General features: G+C 39.5%; 1 protein-coding gene across 2 annotated transcripts in view; it reads right to left on the bottom strand.

The window, feature by feature from the left end:
• Positions 1–3,937: 3,937 nt before the first annotated feature.
• TCP11L2 (t-complex 11 like 2) overlaps positions 3,938–21,373 on the bottom strand; it is a 40,086-nt gene continuing 22,650 nt past the window's right edge. The window contains exons 7-10 of one of the 2 annotated variants that reach the window (XM_003783281.3): positions 13,021–13,208; positions 12,631–12,812; positions 9,280–9,452; positions 3,938–4,648 (exon numbers count right to left, since the gene is read on the bottom strand). In XM_003783281.3, coding sequence (XP_003783329.1) covers positions 4,404–4,648; positions 9,280–9,452; positions 12,631–12,812; positions 13,021–13,208 — 788 coding nt within the window. In that variant the 3' untranslated portion in view covers positions 3,938–4,403. Of the gene's footprint in view, positions 4,649–9,279; positions 9,453–12,630; positions 12,813–13,020; positions 13,209–18,770; positions 19,294–21,373 lie in introns of those variants that run through there. The other variant, XM_012814193.2, reaches the window with a different exon arrangement.

Below are 21,373 nucleotides of genomic sequence, written 5' to 3' on the forward strand. Positions count from 1 at the left end.
TTGTTGTTTGGCGGGCCTGGCTGGATTTGAACCCTCCACCTTAGGTGTATGTGGCTGGCGCCTTAGCCACTTGAGCCACAGGCGCTGAGCCATCTCATTTGATTTTTACAATATCTCTGCAAGGTAGGCAGGTGGTAGGGTAGGTGGGTAGGGTAGAAAACTGAGGTTGATGGAGACTAAAAGACTAGCCTGAGTTCATATGGCTATTAAGTAGTAGGAGTGAATTGAAACTCAGTTCTTGTGGCTCTCAGTCCCATTCTATTTTCACTACAGAATGAGTGGAAAATGTTGGAACTTAATATCCCCAGAGATAGACCAGGTTGAACTTTTTATTTTTCAGAAAGATGCTAGAGAGAAGTGAAAATACGTTGCACAAAAGACGGTTTTCCCCATGTCTGTGGCATACTTTGTCAGTCAACCGCAAGACTCTTGATTATCCTGGACCTGGCTTCCAAATCTTCTTAACAGCTCTGGGGAGCTACTACCAAAAGCAGACACATGATTTTAAACCTATTTTCATGAAGAGTAGGTTCCCTGGTGCTTGTTCAAGAAAGCTGGAGGGATCTGAGGTGGAAACTGCTAGTGCTTACCAATATCCATGTCAAGCTCTTTCTCCTTTGCACATTTTCCAGCCTCCCCTTGCAGGAAGTTGAGGCCACAAGATGAAGCCTAGCCAGTGAAACATGAGTGAAAATGGGCAGTCTCTTTCCTCTTCAGCTGAATGGATGGAATGAATATCTAGAGAACAGCATAATCAGAAGATGGATGGAAGTTGGGTCTCCGAATGGCTTACTGGAGCAGCCCCCAACAGTCCAGCTTTCCCCCTTCTTCTTTGAACTTTGAGAAATGAGTTTATACTGAGGCCACTGAAATTTGTGGGCAGTTTGTTCAGCAGTTCATCTACGTATACTAAAAGGTTGACATCACGTAACCATGCCCTTCCTTAAATCACCTTTGGTATCATTCTCAGAAGCACTGCTGGTTTGGTTGGTCTCCTCACACATTTCTCACGCTCAGATTTTAAAGAGCTCATGAATTTCTGTTGGATTTGTTGCACCTCAGCATACCCTTCCTATTAGGGAGAAATCCCTAATTGGATGACTTCAATGGGACCACAGAAGTGTGAGGTTCAACTACTCTCTCATTCCCTCCCCTGCAGATTAGAGCCTGGGCACTTGACCTAGACTTACAACTGAATGCTGCTGTCTGGAACTTTAAATCTTAAGAGACGAGGCAAAGATGCAAAGACAGTTGAAAAATTCTCTGAAGCCACAACATTGAGTCCATCCTGGCTGGGTTCCTGTTGCTTTCATCGCCTTGGTTCCTACCCAGTTACTAAGCCTGGTTCCTCTGATAAGAGTCTGTGAAGCGCTTCATACCCACTCACTTAAGCTCCTTTTCTGCTTCAGTGAGCTGGAGCCCATTCGATTGCTTGTATCATATGTTCATTTGAGTGCATGTATGCATACACACACACATAGGAACATTACAGCACCAAGTGTTCTTGGCCAGGGCAGTCTTTCCAACCATAAATTTGGTCGTGACCTTCTCCTGTTTTCCAAGATTCAGTAATTATCTCTTTTCGACACTCCCCCCCGCCCCAACTCTATGAATTTCAGCCTGGCATCCAAGAACCTTTTCACCTTTCTTGTTTCACCTCATTACTTTATTTATTTATTTATTTTTACAGTTTTTGGCCAGGGCTGGGTTTGAACCCGCCACCTCCGGCATATGGGGCCAGCGCCCCACTCCTTTGAGCCACGGGTGCTGCCCACCTCATCACTTTCACTCTTCTACCTTACATTGGTCCCTGGAGTCACCATTTCTGTATCCCACTCTTACTGTGAACTTGGCCTATCGTGCTTTTCCCTTTCTTAATAAGTTCTTAGGTATCCTTCATACAATTATCTTCTGTATGAAATAGTTTGAAATTTTTTTCTCTAGCACTATGCATACTTATTTTATACCCTTACTACACTTTGTTGGATTGTTCACAAGTTTGTCCCTCATACTGGATTATAAGCTTCTTGAGGACAGTGTTTCTAAGCATCTATGTATCACAACAACTGGAATATTTCTTGGCACATGATAGATGCTTAATAGGTGTTGATTAACTCAATAAATGAATGAACATGACCTGATGTCTATAAGGCTCTCATTATCAGCACAAGAATCATTCTAAAAAAACTATAATAAAGACGAACCAACATTCCAACCCCAAGCTACCCCAAAGGTGGTTAAAAAACAGAGACACTGGCTATCTTGAAATAATTTTTAATGTTTTAAAATTTAGTAAATGCACACAATACATGTTTTAGCAGTAGAAGAATAAAAATGTGTGTATGGTGTTTAATAAAAGTTATCTTACAAAACAAGACCATATTAGGAAAACCTTAAAAGTAGAAGTAAACATTTAAGTAAAAACCACATAAACAACATGCTAAGGGATATAATTTTAAAAATCCTAATAGATGTAATTGCCTCAATTCAGGCTCAAGACATTGAGATTTATTATATTTTGCCACTTTAAAAAAACAAACAAGCAGAATGCCCTTCATTTTAAGTACATTTTTAAAAATGTTTGTATATTTTTTCCTATTGGCAACTGCAGTATAATCAAGTATATAAAAGAATGTCAGCTGGATTCCAATCTAATAAAAAAGTACACCACTTGTTAAGGACACAGCTCATCTCAGCAGCAAAAAAAATCACACTACTTACTAGCTTCCTACTGTCCGAGTCCCCCTGCCACCCATGCCCCAAAGTAAGCACAGCTGAAAACTACTTCAGCTTAAGAGAAAAAGGAAAACAAAAGTCGTCAGCACTTCATAGTTTCTAAGCACAGGAAAACGTGCAGAACAGAATTATAGGAAAAGAAAAAAACAGTAAGACCAATGATGTGCTCTTCGGTAAAATTCCACTTAGACTTAGACACAGGCTTAAATGAAGAACGGATGTACTGGGCATAGTGAGGAAAGAACTTTCTGAATTTCTCAAAATTTTGGCAGGTCCCTCAAAATGTAAAGATTGGAGATAATTTGTTCACACAATCATTTCCTAGAACTTTAGAAAATAATGAAATAGCTTAATGGTGAAGGTTAAGGTGAGGAAAAGGAGGTTGGAGAAAACAGGAATACTTTTTACTTCCTACCTACTCTTCCTCACCAGAGTGCTAAGGTTCAATTAGAAAATAAAATAATAAAAAACGCATTTTATGCAAAGCACTTTGTAGACTGAGTAACTCCAAATTGTAGTGCTTCCTTTGCTCCAAAAGGAATATGTAATTCCAAGATAAGCAGATTTCTCTAAAATTCCAATGACAACTAGTGCCCAGGCTTCCAAGTTTGCTTTAATGCTTAAGAATGGCAAATGGTAATAACATCAATAATATCAATAACATTGGAGAGCATCTTGGTCACAGCACGGGAAGGGTTTAATCAGCACAAAAGACATTTGCTAGTTGAGTTATATGGGTAAGAAATCCAGAGTTCACCTGTTTCTTTCTCAGATGTGAACTTCCTGGAAAAGGGGATCTCATTTTACTGCTAACTTCCCTTCTCCTCCTTACTGATTCAAACCAGTCCTGTCTTACATAAAAGTATTAAAATTTTATATAAACCTTATCAACGGCCTGAGAAATGCAAGGACATTCACTAAGATTTGTGCAAAAATGTGTTTTCTCAGAGAACAGGTTAATTTGTAAGAAGCAGCTAATCTCTTGAATAAAAATTTAGAAGGGATTTGTTTCTATTTTCACTAAACAAAAAAGGTTTTATCTAAAATTTGTGTATAATATTAAAATGTACTTAATAAGTTTAAATTCTTAATAAATACTGACAATTGGCATTATAAAATTTGATTTGGTACACTTGTGGAATTTAAAGACTTAACGATGTAAGTTTCTATTACACGTTAATAAAATGTAACTTACATTTCTAACAGAATTATGTTTATTTCACTTCATTTACTCAGAACAACAATTCCCTTGGTTATTCTTGCAATTTTCAACCCTTTAAGAAGTTGTACTAAAATTAAAAATCATTAGATTTGATAATGACAAGAAAAACAACAACTCCTTATGGCTTGAACGAATAAGCCAAATATAAATGCGTAAGAAAACATTTATTACAAGTATTATATACGTAATATAAGTAATTACAAATTGCTTTCTGTTCATTACAAACATCAATTTTAAACTTGAAAATGATGCACAAATAGGGTCTAGTTCTAGTCTATGCAATGTGTCTTCTGTAATGCTAATATTACCAGATTACACAGACTCGGGCTAACACTGCACCACGGACAGTACTGAGAAATGTGCCGCCTCTATAATGCCATCAGTAGAAATGGACTGGACACCAAAATGTTGGATTTCCAATCTCTTATCCCATGTCAGCTCCTCTTTAGTTAGGAGGAGGCGAAGCATCTACTTTCCCCACAACTTCCTCCCTGAAGAGCAGCTTTCGAAGTATATTTGCATAAAATGGTCCATACACTTGTTTGTTGAGATTCACAATGTTTGCATATTGAGAACCTAGGGCTTCTAACTCCTGCTGGATGACAGCAAGGCCTCCTGGCACGGGAGGCATACATTTTTGAGGGCTTGGAAGACAAAGCAGGCTTTTCATGTATAGCTGAATTCGTTTATCTAAAGGGAAAAAAAGAGAGATATCTTTGCATCTGTCCCATTATTAAAGTACCTACTTTTTAAAATAAAAATAACAAGTAGTAGATTGACTATAATAATATTCCCAATTATTTACCCCTCCCTGCATCCATGCTCTTTATAAGGTGGCTTTGCAGTTCCTCCTATCAAAGGCTGTGTCTCTCCCCATCCTTTGAGTCTGGCTTCAAGACAGTTTTGGTCCATACAGAATGCAGTGGAAATGCCGGGGTGCCAGTTCCAGGCCCAAGCCTCAAGAAGCATGGTTTATGTCCACTTTCTAACCTCCCATTGTCCTGAGAATAAGACTGGGCTTGCTGGAGACTAAGAGACCAAGTGGAAGGAAATCAGGCCATCTTAGATCAGCCTGTAGGTAACCACATCTCAAACACTTGAGAGAGCCCAGTCAGGATCAGCGGTAGCCCAGTCAGGATCAGCAGAGCTACCAATCCAAGCCAAAGAAGATCACAAATTTATTAGCAGGTCCAGCAAGACCAAAAGAACTACCCTGCTGCCCCACAGATGGCTGAACTGAAAACAGTGGCAGCCAGGGAGGAATGAGGACCGGAGCAGGAAAGCAAGCCTTATTTGTAATTTTCAATAAGGAAAAATCATCTATACAACTGAAGTTACTAATTAAAAATGTAGATGGCTGTAGGCATGCAAATAATCTACACAGCAGGTAATTCTTAAATAATTTTTACTTGGTTTTTATATATATTTGAGGGGAAAATGGCTTGAAAGAAAACTCCCTTACTAATATCTTTTTGGAAAGAACTGTAACAGGAATTGAGAATTGTAATCTCTCAGGTAAAGAGCACATCAACTAAAAACCAAAGAAGGCACACTATGGGTACCCTCAACAGAGGGGAAACAGGCTGAACTCCTGTGTCTGAGAGATCCAAGTGCTTAATTTTTTCTAACTCCTCTGCAGGCAGAAAATTAAGATTTAAATAAGTAATAATTTCCCTTTAGACTAATAGCCTGATTCTTACAGGCTTAGGTCTATATTCACCTGATATGGCCCAAACACTCTACTGCAAGAAAGTTCAAGGAAATTTATTTTCACCAAGCTCCCAGCTTGGGGCACCTTCCTTCCCCATGGGGGGACGGCTGGCTTCAGATTTTGCCTTCTTAGCCCCACCACCAGGCAGTGGTGGAGATGGCACTAGAGGGCTAGAGCTGGGCTGGTTTAAGTCTTCATCCTGGCTAAGCTTCTAAGGCCCTTCCAGAGGGCCAGGAGTCAGGCTGGGGGTTGGGCCAGCCTTGGGGGTGTGGAGGATCCCTCATACCCTCCACTATATGAGTTCTATATAAGGATGGTATACTACGGCCCTCAAGTTGGAGTGTGGCTAGTGCCCTAAGGTAGCCTGGAGATCTCTCAACCCAGTGGTGCCAGAGTGGCAAGCAACTTCTCCCAGGCCTGTCCCCCCACTCAATGAAGCAGAGAAGGAGAGGCTAGAGCAAAACTCTAAGGAAGAACTCAGGCAATCTGCCAAGCTTCTGAAGCAGAAGAGGATCGCCCTGCAATATACTCAGCTGAGGTGGGGCTCACTCTGGGGATATCTCTGGGAAGGTGTTCAGCCAAACAATTGTTTGTCACCTTGAGGCTCTGCAGCTCCGTTTCAAGAACATGTGTAAACTGAGGCCCCTGCTGCAGAAGTGGGTGAGGAAGCTGGTGACCACGAAAATCCTCAGGAAACAGGCAAAACAGAGACCCTCATGCAGCCCAAAGAGAAAAAGTATCAAGAACCAGGGAGAGGCAGCCTGGAGAACTTGTCCCTGCAGTGCCTGAAGCCCATGCTGCAGCTCAGTCACATGGCCCCGCAGCTTGGGCTTGAGAAGAACACAGTCGGTCCGAGAGCACCAGAAGTGCAAGTGATCCAGCAGTGACTATTCACAATGACAGTTATTTCCAGGCTGCTGGCCTGCTTTCTCAAGGGGACCAGTGTCCTTTCCTCTGGCCCCAGGGCTCCATTTCAGAACCCCAGGCTATGGGAGCTCTCACTTCCCCTCAGTCTCCAACCACCAGGCAGAAGACTTTCCCTCTGTCTCTGTCACCACTCTGGGCTCTCCTAGGCATTCAAAACAGGGTTCCTGCCCTTCTAGGAATGGGGCCTGGGGTACAGGGAAAAGAAAGAAGCTAGGAAAGGAAAACCCAAAATTTGTACCAGGGCTTTGGGGATTAACTTCTTCAATCACTAGGGAAGGAACTGGGAACACAAAGGGTAGGAGCACGGAGTTTGGCGGGAGCTGGCTGGAAGGAAGGTGAAGTTCAATGATGCTCTTGATTTTAATCCCCACATCACTCATCACTTTGTTCTTAAATAAAGAACCCTGGGACACAGTAAAAAATAATAATAATAAAGAATGAAATCATTTCATAATAGTTATTATGCTGACAAGTAGTTCTGTCTCCTCTGTGAACAAGTTAGTTTTGAGGCCAAGAGTAAAGTGACAGGAGCATTTGTTTTAGGAGCAGCCAAGTGGAGTCCCTGCCAAAGGCGTGTCCTTGGCTTTCAGAGTTGAAGGAGAGCCGCCCAAGTGAGTCACTGGAGTTGCTAATGGCAACAGTACTTGAATAAGGTTAAAAAGTGCCTTCAATTTGCAGAAGGACAAGAAAGTTGGACTGGGAAAAGCTGGGTGGACAAAAGTTGCTTGACTGGATTTTAAGAGGCATCTCTTGGCCCTCAGCTTCCCTCTCCCTTCTTATATTACAAGTACTTCTATTGTCTAAAGCAAGAGCACAGAGTACACTTAGCCAACAAACAGCAGCGCTCCACCTCTGACCAAAAGGACCACCAGAGCAGTTAGGGAGATGAGCTCCAGGGTCAAGTTAGGAAAGAATCTCAACCCTGCCTCCCTCCCCTGACCACCCTACCCCCCGCCCTAGCTTGTTATGTCACCTTGAGTTACTTAACCTCTGTAAGTCTCCCATGCATTCACCCATTTCACAAGTATTTATTAAATATCATGTATGGACTCAGCATTGTCCAGAGAGATAACAGTGAGCAAACATATACCCCATTCTTGTGAGGCCTACATGCTAGTGGAGACCTAACAATGGGCAGAGACTGCTAGATAGTGTCTCAGTCCCCATCCTATCCCTCTTCCCCCTAGGAACCAATCTTCCAGGAATCAACTGTTTAGCTGGAGGCTAATATTGTGAGGACAGACACATGTCAGCATAGGATGGTATATAGATAAGAGCTCAGTCACAGGGGGTTGTTGTTATGCTCTGTTACTGTTATTCACTGTCCCCTCTCAGCAGCAGCCTCTCCTGTAGCCCCAGTGGTATTTATACCGGCACTGTTCTTTTCTGGGAACCAGGTTGAAGCCTTGACCCACTCAGGTAGCCTGTGCAACCTGGATGACCAGCATTCCATGTCTCCAGGGATAAAGATGAAAAAAACATTTGAGAGCTTCAAGTAAGTAATAAAATGTATTTGTATCCTTCGGGTAGTCAATGTTGTTCTTTGAAAACTTGCAGATCTGTTCTAGAATGTTAGTATATTTTAATTCTACACGCTTTTCCTCCTAGTTTTTATTCCTCAACCTCTGGAGTAGATAATTGCTTTCTGCCACACACCAGTTACTCTCCCTTCTTATGGCCTCAGTACTCAGATTTTGTTTGGAGGTAACTATCTCTACCCTACTCTCAGCAAAGAAGTGAACACATGTCTCAGGCTTAAGTTCTTTCTCCTCTGGTCACCAAGACTGATTCAAGAATGGGACGTGACCTCAAGTCATGCCAATTGAAACCAATGAGATGCAATGCTAGGGTCACTGGCTGAGCTAACAGGGGGCGGATTCCTTGTTTTTCATTTGACTTAAATATGGGGAAGATGTAGGCTGGCTTAAGCCATCTTGCCATTAGGAGAAGAGTCTGTCTACAAAGGGAGCCAACCTGGAGGAAGGCAGGAAAACTTGAGCCGGTGACAGAGTTTAAGCTGTGATTGAGCTTTACCAGCAGCCAGCCCTCCTCCTGGTCTTTTCAGATACATGAGAGAATAAATGCACTTTTTACTTAAGCTAGTATAAAAGTATAGATTCTTTGTCACAGATAATAGAAAAGTCCTAACTGTTACAGTCTCCTTTCCCCAACTTACCTACACAGCTTGACACAAGATCGTCACTTTCATGGCCATTAGGTACAAAAAGAGCCCACTTACCATGCACCCCAGTTCCACAGCTTTTTTATTCTTTGTCTCTTTAAGCCTGACCAAGTTCCATTAGGCTTCCTCACAGCAGACCTGAGACCTACTTTTGGTGAACACACTGTTCACTGGTTTGAATTGTTGCATTGATCCCTAGATCAATCCTGACTTTAACAGTACTGCCAGCATGGTGTTATTTTCTTCACAGAAATCTATTGGCTGAATAGGTAAGATAGGAGGCCCTGAAACATCCTCCCTCCCCACTACATATACACACAGACACAGAAGAGTCTCAAAACTTTAAAAATATTAATTTTTCCTTATATTTTCCATATTTATCCTTTAAAAGCAGGTAAAGTATTAAGACTAAAATTTGACTCACATTTAACACTAGTCAGAACTAGAAAGTTAAAGCAACTTGTAATTGAAGCAGAAACCAATAAAAACATGTAGACTCACCAATCAAGGACCAGATAGGATTGTCTTCCTCTTCAATACTTGAAAATTGACCTATAAGATTAGCTTGAATCTCAGCATTTAAAGTGGGTAAACCTCTTTCCATCAGGGTCTTGTTAACCTCAGCACAAGTCTGAACACCAATGGAATTCAGGACCTCCTTCAAGTTAAAGGTCCTACAAAACATAAAACAAAATGCCATCAAGGAAAGTTTTTGCTCATCAGGTTTTTGGGTTTTAATATATGAACTTGTTTCAGAGATCTACCAATTTTCTCTTATACAGACAGTAATAACCTCTATTACAATAGACTTATAAAATAGTAACTCCCCCCAAACACTAACCCTCATATGTAGATTTTTAAATGCTTAAAGCCACTCAATTATTAGGCAATGTTTAAATAGAAAAGCAGAGGCAAAAGATGCAGTCTCTGAAAATAAGTCAGCAACCCTGTTTACATGCAGGACTATCAGAAAGGGGCAGAAAACACCAACTTCTTAAACTAAATCCTTTGTTCTGAGTTGATTCATTCATACTTTAAAAAATATAATCAGAAGATAAAGTAGAATCCATTCATTTATCTATGTCTGAGCAGTAAATCTATAACACCAATCAAAAACAACAAAGATATTTAAAGATCAAATTACATAAAACCCTGACTGGTCATGACCAAAGATAATAAGCTCCTTCTCATTATTACTTTAAAGGAACTGATGAATAACCCCAAATATGTAGAGTCTAGAATGTTGTAAAACAAAATTAAGGGATGGATTATTTAATAGGTAAGGAAAAAGAGGTAATTAGGAAGAGCATTTGTTGGCTTTACACTAATAGGGAATGATGACTAAAAATTATATCTAACTATCCAGAGGGTCTTTAAAATAACCCTGAAAAATGGGAATTAAAGGATGGGGGAGGGCCCAATGATACGAGGTGATGCAATGGAAGGAGCTGGAACATAAGCTGTGGGGTCATGTGGATGCTACATGCAACGCAGACCAGCTGATTCAAATCCTGGTTCTACCGGTGAACTTGCTATACACTTATATTACTTCTTAACAGACTGTCAGGCATGTAGTAAATCCTTAATCAGATGAAGAAGAAAAATGGTTTATCATTATTATCGTCACTAACAGCAATAAAAGATAAGTGCTGGGTGTTATGCCTTGACTGGAATTTGTTATAAACCCATACTGGACTTGCCTTTGAGAAGTTCTACAACCCAAGGGTAGATTGTTTGAGGCAGAAGTTTTACCTCCTGACATTTGGTCCACTACAAAGTACTGTCCTGGCTTCTTCCTCCTTTTAATCAGTGATTTTTTTTTTAGGCTAAAGGAAAAATTAAATTTTAGCTTAAACCATAGTTTCCTGTTCATAATAAAGAAGGCAAAACTTTGTTGGTTTTCAAGATGCATCACCGAATCAAATATAAATGACATCTAGGCCTACTCGTTATTTCATATCATCTGCTTTTTCATATCATGAATGAATATTAGCACACCATCTGTAATGAGGATAATTGAGAATTGACTGTATTCACTTCCTAACAAAGGGGAAAAAATTAAATAGCCAGATAAGCAACCAGATAAAACTATAAAGAAGATTATTTAACAAGTGAATAGTCATCAATAGTTAACATTCCCCAAGCACATACTATATGCCAGACACCTGTACTAAGTATTTCACATGAATCTTCTCACAACTCCAAGGGAGGTACAATTATTAATATTATTCCCTTTTTACAAGTGAGGAAGTGAGGCTCAGAGAGATTCAAGAACTTGTTGAAATGCATATGACAAATTAATAGCAGAGCTGGGATTTAAACCCTGGTCTGTCTGACCTAACCTGTCCTCTTAGTGATCACTTTGTATATGTTTTACATTAATACTTAAACAGCATTGGGTGTTCATTAAAGATTTAATCAAGAAAAACTTCTGGAAATTGTAATAGTTACCTAGTGGGGGAAATGCCAAGACCAACTACAAAATCAGAGGTTTTTGTCAGTATAGGTCTTGGGTCCTGGAATATGAAATGAGCCCAGCAGGTGAGTACCCCAATCAGGAGAAAGAACATGGCCTTGAGATACTCAGATCAGGGCTAGGGCTTTGGTTTTCCCTTTTCTAGCTGTGCAGCTCAAGGCAAATTCTATTCTCACTTTAAGTTTCAGCTAAAAATGAGAAGTTTAGGTTCTGTAAGCACTTGGGTTCCTTCTGGCTCTTAATTTTCTAGGACTTTATCAGGTAATTTATATGATCTCTGCCTAATGAGCAAAGGATGTGAGGATAGGTGCACCTCCCTTCAATAATAGGAATAAAGGGCCAGCACCTGTGGCTCAGTGGGTAGGGCACCGGCCCCACGTATGGAGGGTGGTGGGTTCAAACTTGGCCCCAGCCAAACTACAACAAAAAAATAGCTGGGCATTGTGGCAGGCACCTGTAGTCCCAGCTACTTGGGAGGCTGAGGCAAGAGAGTCGCTTAAGCCCAAGAGCTGGAGGTTGCTGTGAGCTGTGACGCCACAGCACTCTACCAAGGGCGATAAAGTGAGGCTCTGTCTCTACAAAAAAAAAAAAAAAAGAGAGAGAGAAAGAAAAAAATAATAGGAATAAAGAAGATACACCCCTGAAAACACCTGAAAGCAAAACTAGCAGGGGGTGACTCATATAAGACCAATGGAAACAGCCAGTGACCAAAACTAGGAATTTTCTGAGTTGGATAAGATTTCTTTTTTTTTTAATAAAACTTTATTCAAATTAATAAATATAAGGGTACAATATTTGTATAGGATTCCTAACAGGATGATCTAAATGTAAAATCAAAATGTAATTCTAGCATTCAATGAAGGTATAACACTGGAGATAAATTTAGCAAAAACAAAACCCTTCAGAGGACTTATGTCACATCTCTGAAGGACAGAATCATCACCACTTTAAAGACTTTATAGCAGGATGGGTTAGTGAGGCCAATAAACATTTCATTGCAGAAAAATGAATTCAGAAAAATTTAATCTAGAAATCCCTTTCTGATGGGACAATTCTAAAATACTGAGCTTGGTGAATTTCTGATGGGGGGAGCGGTTTCCACAGCATTGTGAAAGAAAAGTTCATGCACACACCCATCGGTAAGTAGAAATACTACACTCATCCTGGCACTTTTCATGGAAAACATCTCTCCATTCCTATGAAAGGACATCTCAGCCTCAGAGATATTAAAAGAAATTTGAGAAAAAGAAGGTGTAAGACAAGCTTCTCTAACACACAGTCCTGAATATCACATCCAGATGTCCGAGGTTATTCTTTTCTCTGAAATACATGCAGAGCCTTAATACAAGGAACAGACAGATACATTTGGAACTTACTCTTTGTTCACGCCTTCAAGTAGAACAGCTGAAATCCTTTTTAACCTGTTTGTAAGCTCAGGCAGACCTTCTGTAACAGCACCCACCATGTTGTTGGTAATTAGGGACAGGCAGGCAATAATTTTCAATTGATTCAGTTTTTCTGTCAGTTCCTGAAGACGTGTTCCATCTGTTATGAGTGTCTAGCATATTTATTTAAAATGTAAAAATAGAAAGGGAAACTCAATATCATGAAACTGTAAAATTAACAATGTCATATCCAAGTTCTCATTTTTATCTGATTTTAGTAAAGTCACTAAACCACATGCAACACAGACCAGCTGATTCAAAGTCAGAACTTAAGAAACAAAATATTGGAAAACTTGGGGGAAGAAAAGAAAAATCACTCACCTCTGGTAATTCTTTTTTCTGATAGTCCCACTGTAATAGTTTCAAAAAACTGTTATTTAGCAACAATGTAGGGCTCAGGCTTGGCTTGGAGCTATTTTCAGCCCCAGGAGGTAAAGCAGTCTCAGAGAGAGGAAGTAATTCTTCATTTACAGATTCTCTTATCCATTCTGTAGTTTGATCAAGAGCACCTAAGAGTGAAAAGGCCACATATTTGTCCTACAGCTGACTGATCACTTCATTTATGCATTCCACATCACAGATGCACTATTAGGTGCTGGGCATGAATGACAAGACACAGCCCACACCTCTTAAAGAGTTTATATTCCAGATAGGGAGACAGATCTGTAAACTAACAATTATAACAGAACACAATGAATACTAGAAAGCACAAAGGAAGTGGAAGGAGTAGAGGTTTCCCAGGAAAGAGTCTAAGAGGAAGAACTCTTTTAAGTGACACTTGCAGTTAAAAGGCAGAGGAAAGGGATGGCATTCCAGACAAGGAGAATACCCCAAAGAAAGACCTGAGAAAGAGAACACACAGCACATTCTGGATGCTACAAACAAATCTGTATCGCTGGTCCATAAAGAACCAGAGGGAATAGGGTAGCAGATGGCATTTGATGGGCAGACAAAAGCCAGCTCACGTGACCGTGAGTTTTGTGCAGAGAAGGTATTTAGACTAAAGGTATTAATTACTGATCTGTTGGGTCCTAGACCCCTCTGAATGTCTGATTAGAGCTCTGCCTTTCTCTCTCTCTCTTTTTTTTTTTTATTGAATGGTAACTGTGTACATTAATGCACTTCTGGGGTACAGTGTGGTGTTTTTACACACAATCCGAAACACTTCCATCAACCTGGTTAACATAGCCTTCATGTCATTTTCTTAGTTATTGTGTTAAAATGTTCATATTCTACTCATAGAAAGATTCACTTGTACCCTTGTAAGGTAAACCACAGAAGTGAACCCTCCAATCCTCCTCCCTACACCCATTCCCCTCTCCCTCCCCCCTCCCTGTATTCTTAGGTTGTTATTAGGTTACAGCTTTCATATAAAAGGTTTAAATTAATTTCATAATAGAAGTATGTAGCTCTGCCTTTCTCAAGATGTATGTGCATGCTCATGTGCACATGCCCAAACAAATTTTCATTCTATCTTATCAGATTCATAGACCCTGGGTTACAGACACAAAGTATGGAGAATAAGGAGGCTATAAATAATTTTTCAACATGAAACTGATGTGATCAGATATCTACGTCAGAAAAATCACTTGGAAAAGAAGACTGAATTTGTGGGGGAAAGAATAGATTGTTGCAGTCTATTCACAAGAGAGTGAATGGACAAGGGCAGTGGAATTGAGGGGGAAAGTGGGGGAAAGTGAGAAATATTTAAAAGGAGCACCCATAGGTCTTGGTGACCATTTAAATGTAAGAAATAGGAAAGAAAGATTCTAGGATGATTCCCAGGTTTCCACTTTGGACAGCTGAATGAATGCTTTTGCCATTTCCAAGATATGGAATGTAGGTAGAGGGGTCCTGACACAAATCCTTCCCACAACCTTTCTAAGGCCACTGTCAATCTCCTGTTTGTCAAATGGAACAAACACGTCCTTCCTAAAAGACATCTCTGTAATACTACTTACCTGACTGAGCACAGCCCTCCTGAAACTCTTTCTTTTCCTAGTTTCTGTGGCTCCCACGCTCTCCTGGTTTTCTCTAGTTGTCCTTTCTACACGTCAGACCAGGGTTCTTGTTCCTCTGCCTGTTCCAAGGACTCCACCCACTCCACCTTGATTTCTTACTCTTCAGTCATACTGGACTGTCTTACTCATTTCTGTGGTTTTTATTTCCACCCATGCCCCAGAAGGCTCCCATATCTGTTATCTCTAGCCCTCATTTCTTGAGCTTTTGATTTCCTCATTTGTAAAATAAGCACCTGGGAGGAAAGGCAGTCAATGTGAAGTTGGGAAGAGAGGCCCAGTGTAGCCACTGCTACATAGTGTTTCTGTCATCCAGATACAACAGTCTCAAGACAATAGTCAATAGTAAGGTAACTTGAAAGTAATGAAGTTTTAGTATCTATTTACTTCTGCTTTTTTATAATTAGTATTGTTTTTCACAATAGATATATTTATGATAAGCATTCACTTTGGTGAGTTTTGACCATTCTACATTCCTACGCAATTAACACCTAAAAGAAGATACAGACCACATCCACTACCCCAGAAATTTTTTTCATCTCCCTTCTAGTCAATTTATACCCCACTCAACTACTTTTAACTTCTAACTTCATGGATTAGTTCTGCCTTTTAGAATTTCATATAAGTGGAATCATATGGTGCCTAGCATAATATTTTTGAGATTTATCATGTTGTCTTAGGTATCACGGTTCATTCTCTTTTTTTAGGACTTTACAAAATAACCTTTTTATTTTTAAATACTTTAAGACTCAAGAAGTTATAATAATAGTTCAGAGTTCCCGTATACCCATCCCCCAGCTGCCCTCAATGGTAGTAGCATCTGACATAACCACAATACATTGTCAAATCGGGAAACTTAACATCAGTACAGCATCATTATCTTAAATACAGACTTTATTCAGATTTCTCCAGTTTTCACATGTATTCTTTACATGTGCGTATAGTTCTATGAAATGTATTACATTTGTGGCTTCACGTAATCATCAGAATACTGAAATTCCATCACCATAAAAATACTCCCTAACATTATCCCTGATATCAACACTCTCACCCTAATCCTAACCTCTGGCCATCACTGATCATTGTAACTATGTCACTTTAAGAATGCAAAATACATTCTTAATGGAATAGAATCATACAATACGTAACTGTTAAAGACTGTTTATGCACGTCCCCCCCACCCCCAATAATATTTCTATATTTAAGCTCTTCCACTGTGGTGATATTTGGAGATGGAGCCTTTGGGAGGTAATTAGGGCTTTATGAGGTCATGAGGTTTGGTGCCTTAATAAGAGGAGAAAAAAAGAAATCTTGCTCTCTCCCTTTCCGAATAAACAAACTGAAAAAAAGGACATGTGAGAAAAGAGAAGGCACCTGTCTGAAAGCCAGGAAGAAAACATCAGGAACCAAATCAGCCAGCACCTTCATTTTGAACTTCCAGCCTCCACTAGTAGGAGAAATTTCTATTGTTTAAGCCACCCAGTCTAGTGCATTTTGTTATGGCAGCCTGAGCAGGCCAGTACAAGGACCCTTTGAGACTGGCTTTGCTTACTCAGCATCCATCCAAGGTATGCGTATCAACAGTTTATTTCTTTTTATTACTGAGTAGAATTCCATTATATAGATATACCACAGTTTGCTTGTTTATACACAAGTTAAGAGATATTTGGGTTGTTTCTAGTTTGGGATTATACAAATAAGGGTGCTATGCACATTTACCTGTGGTTTCTGTGTGAATCTAAGTTTACAATTCTTAGGGTTAAAGACTCATTACTGCGATTGCTAGGTTGTAGGGTAAGTGTATGTTTAACAAGAAGCTGCCAAATGGTTTCCCAGAGTTTTACCTTTGTTTTTAATAGAATTTATTTAATTGTAAATTTATATAATTTAAACTTTAGTAATGGCTGTGTTTAGGCTTGAAAGTGTACAAATGGCTCCCACATTGGTACCAACCATATCTAGCACACTACTAGCAGTGTCCATTTCTAAAATTAATTATCTGTCACACAAAGCCCAATATAAGCAAGCAGAAAGGTGCTTTATATTTATTCCTTGAAATAGATTTGACAAGAACATAAACATAACTTGCAGGGCAAAGAGACTGATCAGCAAAAGAGCTCAGAAAAGCAAGACAGAATGAGGAAGCAGCCTGACTGTGGAATTAGATTTGCATTGCAGATGAATGAATCTTATTCAAGTGCAATCCAATAAGACCAAAGCAATCAACCCAGGACTAAGAACCTATGTAACTTGAACCAGGCAGTCTCAACTAAGTCTGGCCTCTACCATTCATTCATTATTAGCTGTATGTCTTGGACAAGTTACTTAAGTCTCCTCAGTTTCCTCATCTGTTAATTGGGGATAATAATAGTACCTTCTACAGTTATGGTAATACATGCAAACATTTAGAACTGTTTATGTCACAAAGGGAATGCCCAGTAAGTGTTAGCAATTGTTAACCAAGCCCATTTAACTCTTCAAACAATCTTTAAAGGGGAATTTCATCTCAGGAGGTCCCAACCAACATATAACAGCAGTCTTACTATTAAAGTTGCCTCAGACAGAAGTGCTTACTCATGGAATAAAAAGAATGAATAATCTAAGCAGTGAGTTGGTTAATATGGGCTTTTTGGGGAACTGGTTAGCATGCAAGCTTGAGAGAGTAGAATCTCAGCTGATGCCCTTAAAGAAAAACCAATGCTTAAAAGGAGGTGTGATCTAGAAAACACACAGACACTGAAAATCTAGTTTACTCAGCATGATCCCTAATATTTGGTAAGTGCTATTCCAGAAGGCAAGTGGGAAAAGGATGCAGCCAGAAGGAGGAAATCACTGAACTTCAGTCTCATGCTTAATTTGACCTTAAAGAAAGTGCGACAATGTCCTGTTATGTTATCCTTTCACTTTATAAACATGTCTATTTATCAAGTTCAATTCTTCTGTATTAAAAATACATAATCACTGGAAATGAGGTTTTATACCTGAATTCATTTCACTTTGAAGCATATGTCACTTAAATATTGCTATCACATGGGTTATTATTATTAGGTATATAAGAGTTATTATTAGCAGCTTCTATTGAAAAATAACTACAACCTATACAGAATTGTTTCAAAATTTGCCCCTGCAATTGCTTGTCTCTGCAAGTGGAGAGAGTTCCCTTCAGACAATGGAAGGAAGGCAAGAAGAGGAAGGCACCCACCACCAGCCATGACTAGCTGAGATGAGACTGGTGCAAATACAGACAATCCACAAGTGCTCAGCCGCCACCAGACTTCCTTGTTTATTGAAGCCCCAATCACCCCGGAGCATGAAGATAATTCTTTGTGCCATCATGAAATGGATTCATTCCAATTCTTAAGGTGTCTCAGCCTCAGCACCATTGACATTCTGAGCTGGATAATTCCTTATTCTGGGGCAATGTCCTGTTTATTACAAGACGTTTAGCAGTATCCCTGGACCCACCTACTAAGGGCCAGTAGCATGCCACATCCCCCCACCCTCCCACTCCCCTCTCCCCTGCCAGTGTCTCTAGACATGGCTAAATGTGGGGACAGGGGGAGCAAATCACCCAAAGCTGAGAACCACTCACTTAGAGGACAATTAATGTTTATTTACTTTTGTTTATAAGTATTTCCTCCAACCTTGAATATCTCTTATGAACCAAACAAAATTTGACATACTGAAGATTATTCCAAAAGGCCAAAAGTTTGGAAGCAACATTTCTCTACTGGGGCTGTCTGCCTTAAAGTTCACTTTATTTGACTTTAGATCCAGTGTTAAGGCTTCCTGTTAGAAACAAATTGCATTTTATACCATAGTTCTTATAAAGTTATATATTTGGTAGAATTTATAAGGTGGCAATTGCTAAGAACATACAGCCTGAACACAGGTGCAGATTTAAAAAGAAAGCCAGAGAAAAACCTAAATAGGCTGACATTCTTCCTCAGACCCAGCCCTTTAAGAGGGATAATTTAGGAGTGCCTCTGTTTGCCACACTAAAGCAACACCACCCCCAGAATTTCACAACTCTGTTTCTCTTCAGTTGGCAAGTTTTTTTGGTTTGCTAGCTCTGTTTATAAAGATGTAAAAGGCTTGCAGTCTTTTATTTAAAAGAGATCCAACTGAGAGAGAGTGAGTGGAAATCATCATGGATATAATTACAATGTGGCAGTAATAAGCATTTATACTGCAAGTTTAATCACTTACAGCTGACACATTTAAGAGCCTATTTAGTTATCTTGAACAAAAGCAACAGTGTGGTATAGTGGCGCTCAACTTGGCTGAGTTTAGAATCACCTGGGGAGCCTTAAAAAAAAAATGGTTATGGGCACAGCTCCTGGAGATTTTGATTTATTCAATCTGAGGCCAGGCTCAGGCCTCTGTCTAAATGCCCCTAGGCAATTCTCATTTGTAGTCAGAATTAAATATGACTGGCAAAGCAGAAAGAGCAGGTGTTTACAGGGCAACATCAGCTTTTTTCTTAGAGATTCGCTGAGATTTCACACCCACAAGCTAGTGTGTTGACTGCTCCAAAAGTGAAGTTGACCCCATGAGGCACTTGTCACCACAGTTTCTCATGGGACCGTAGTAAGAGCGGCTCCATTCCGTCATTTATTAGATGCTAACTACTGAGCATCTCCCATGTGCCAGGTACTGTGCCAAGTACTGAGGATTCACACATGAAAAAACACAGGCCCTGCATTCAGGAAGTTCCTAGTCTAATAGGAAAAATGCAAGAACAAGCAGTGGCATTACAGGTGTATTTTCTTATGTGTCCCAATTTTCAGTTAGAAAAATGTAGTTCCCTTACCTATGAAAATGTAGTTCCCTTACCTTATTTGCCTAGCAACACTTCACTTTCCCTTTATTTTTCCCACTTTCCCTTCTTTTGGTCTTGATTTTGAAAAACCATTTCCCCTCAATTTATGTTTTCAATTGTGAGTATTAATTATAAGGTCTGATCTCCCTATGGGTTGGCATAGCTGAGTGATATACCCACGGGACCCTGAATTGTCACCAGAGTGTTCAAGGATGGACACATTAATTATTCTGACGATGGAGCCTAGTCTTTCCTGCCTTCTATTTACATTTTCCTCAATGCTGTGAGCAGCTCTCATCTTTCTTTCCATTAGCACTTCTTCTTTGGCTAAGTCAGCTAGAGCTTCTTTGGGTTACAACATAACCTAGCTAATATAACACAAAACTGAAAAATCCAAAGAAGGTAGAAAAAGTAGCAGTTTAGTTTAATCTGGACTTGGCTTTGGGAGACCCAGCTTCTGGTTCTAGCTCTGCTGTTTACCAGCTGTGTGACTCTGACTTCGAGTAGGTCATTGCTGAGCATCAGGTTTGCTCTTCTTTAAAAATGTTCTATAAATATTTCCTGAATGCTTTATATGCCAGGCAAAGGCAATCATAGTGCAGTTTGATATATTTCAGAAACAGATATTTATGTCTCATAAATTTTTGAAAGAATCACATGAAATAAAGCTCATGAAAACACTTTTTAAAAAAGATATAGTATCTAAATAAATACTTTTCTGAGTATCTTAAAAATTACTTATGGTTCCCACCAAGGATAATCTGTCATTCTTTCCACAGATAATTTAGTTGTTGGATCAAATACAGTTATCTTGTTGATGCTTACTTAGTATACACACTCAATCATTGCCCAAAGTTTCCCTAGGTATATTTTAAATAGCCAATTATATAAAATCTCACCTTAGGCAAAATATAACACAGTGTTTTCCTGCGGTCAATTCAGAAGCCCAGAGTACTTCTCTGTGTTAATTTCTCAATAATTCTTATATAAAAATCATGTACACAGAAATCCAACATTTTTGTCCTATGTGATATTGTGAGGCTCTTATTTTGATACTAGGGCACAGGGGCTGACTTTTGGCAGAGTGACTTGGGGATATAATTAACAGATGACATGCGCGCTGCTTTCTGGGCTCTTGATTTCTTCCACTGGGTAATAATGACCTATATGCAAAGCTAGATTTGCTCTTTTACTAAATCTATAAAAATACCCAAATCAACAGGAAAGATGCAAATAGATTACAGATCATTAAGCCTGGTTTTTAAAAACAGAAGTAAATAATTTGAGATAAACAAAATTATAATTCAACTCTGCATTAAGGAATTTACTCAAGATTCCAGGATATCTTGATTCAAGACGTGGGCACATTTGCACACATGTGTACATACACAGGCACACCAGCAAAACCAACCACTAAGTCTCAGGAAAATTCTACAGTTCAGGTTTCAGATTCAGATTCTAAGTAGGATTCTACTTCCTTTCCTCTCTCTCCCTTTGGATCTAAAACAACATAACCTTTGAACTTATACAATTTTTGTTGTAGAACAATCCTTACAAGTCATCTGGTTTCACCAGCCAGCTGATGCTAGAGATTCATTTACAGCAGGCGTGTCCAACATTTTTTCTTTTCTGACATACATTGGAAGAATAAGAGTTATCTTTAGCCACACAGAAAATATACAAACACTAAGAAAAGCTGATTAGCCAAAGAAGGTCTGTGTATACTTTTTGTTATATCTGACACAAAGATAAGCAAAAAAGCTCCTTACAAAATCAGCATGCAGCCTGCAGGTCACAGCTTGGACACCCCGATCTATAGTATCCACCACAGATA

Source organism: Otolemur garnettii, unplaced genomic scaffold (assembly GCF_000181295.1).
Source record: "Otolemur garnettii isolate 467f Iridium unplaced genomic scaffold, OtoGar3 scaffold00007, whole genome shotgun sequence".
In the NCBI taxonomy this organism is placed as follows: Eukaryota; Metazoa; Chordata; class Mammalia; order Primates; family Galagidae; genus Otolemur; species Otolemur garnettii.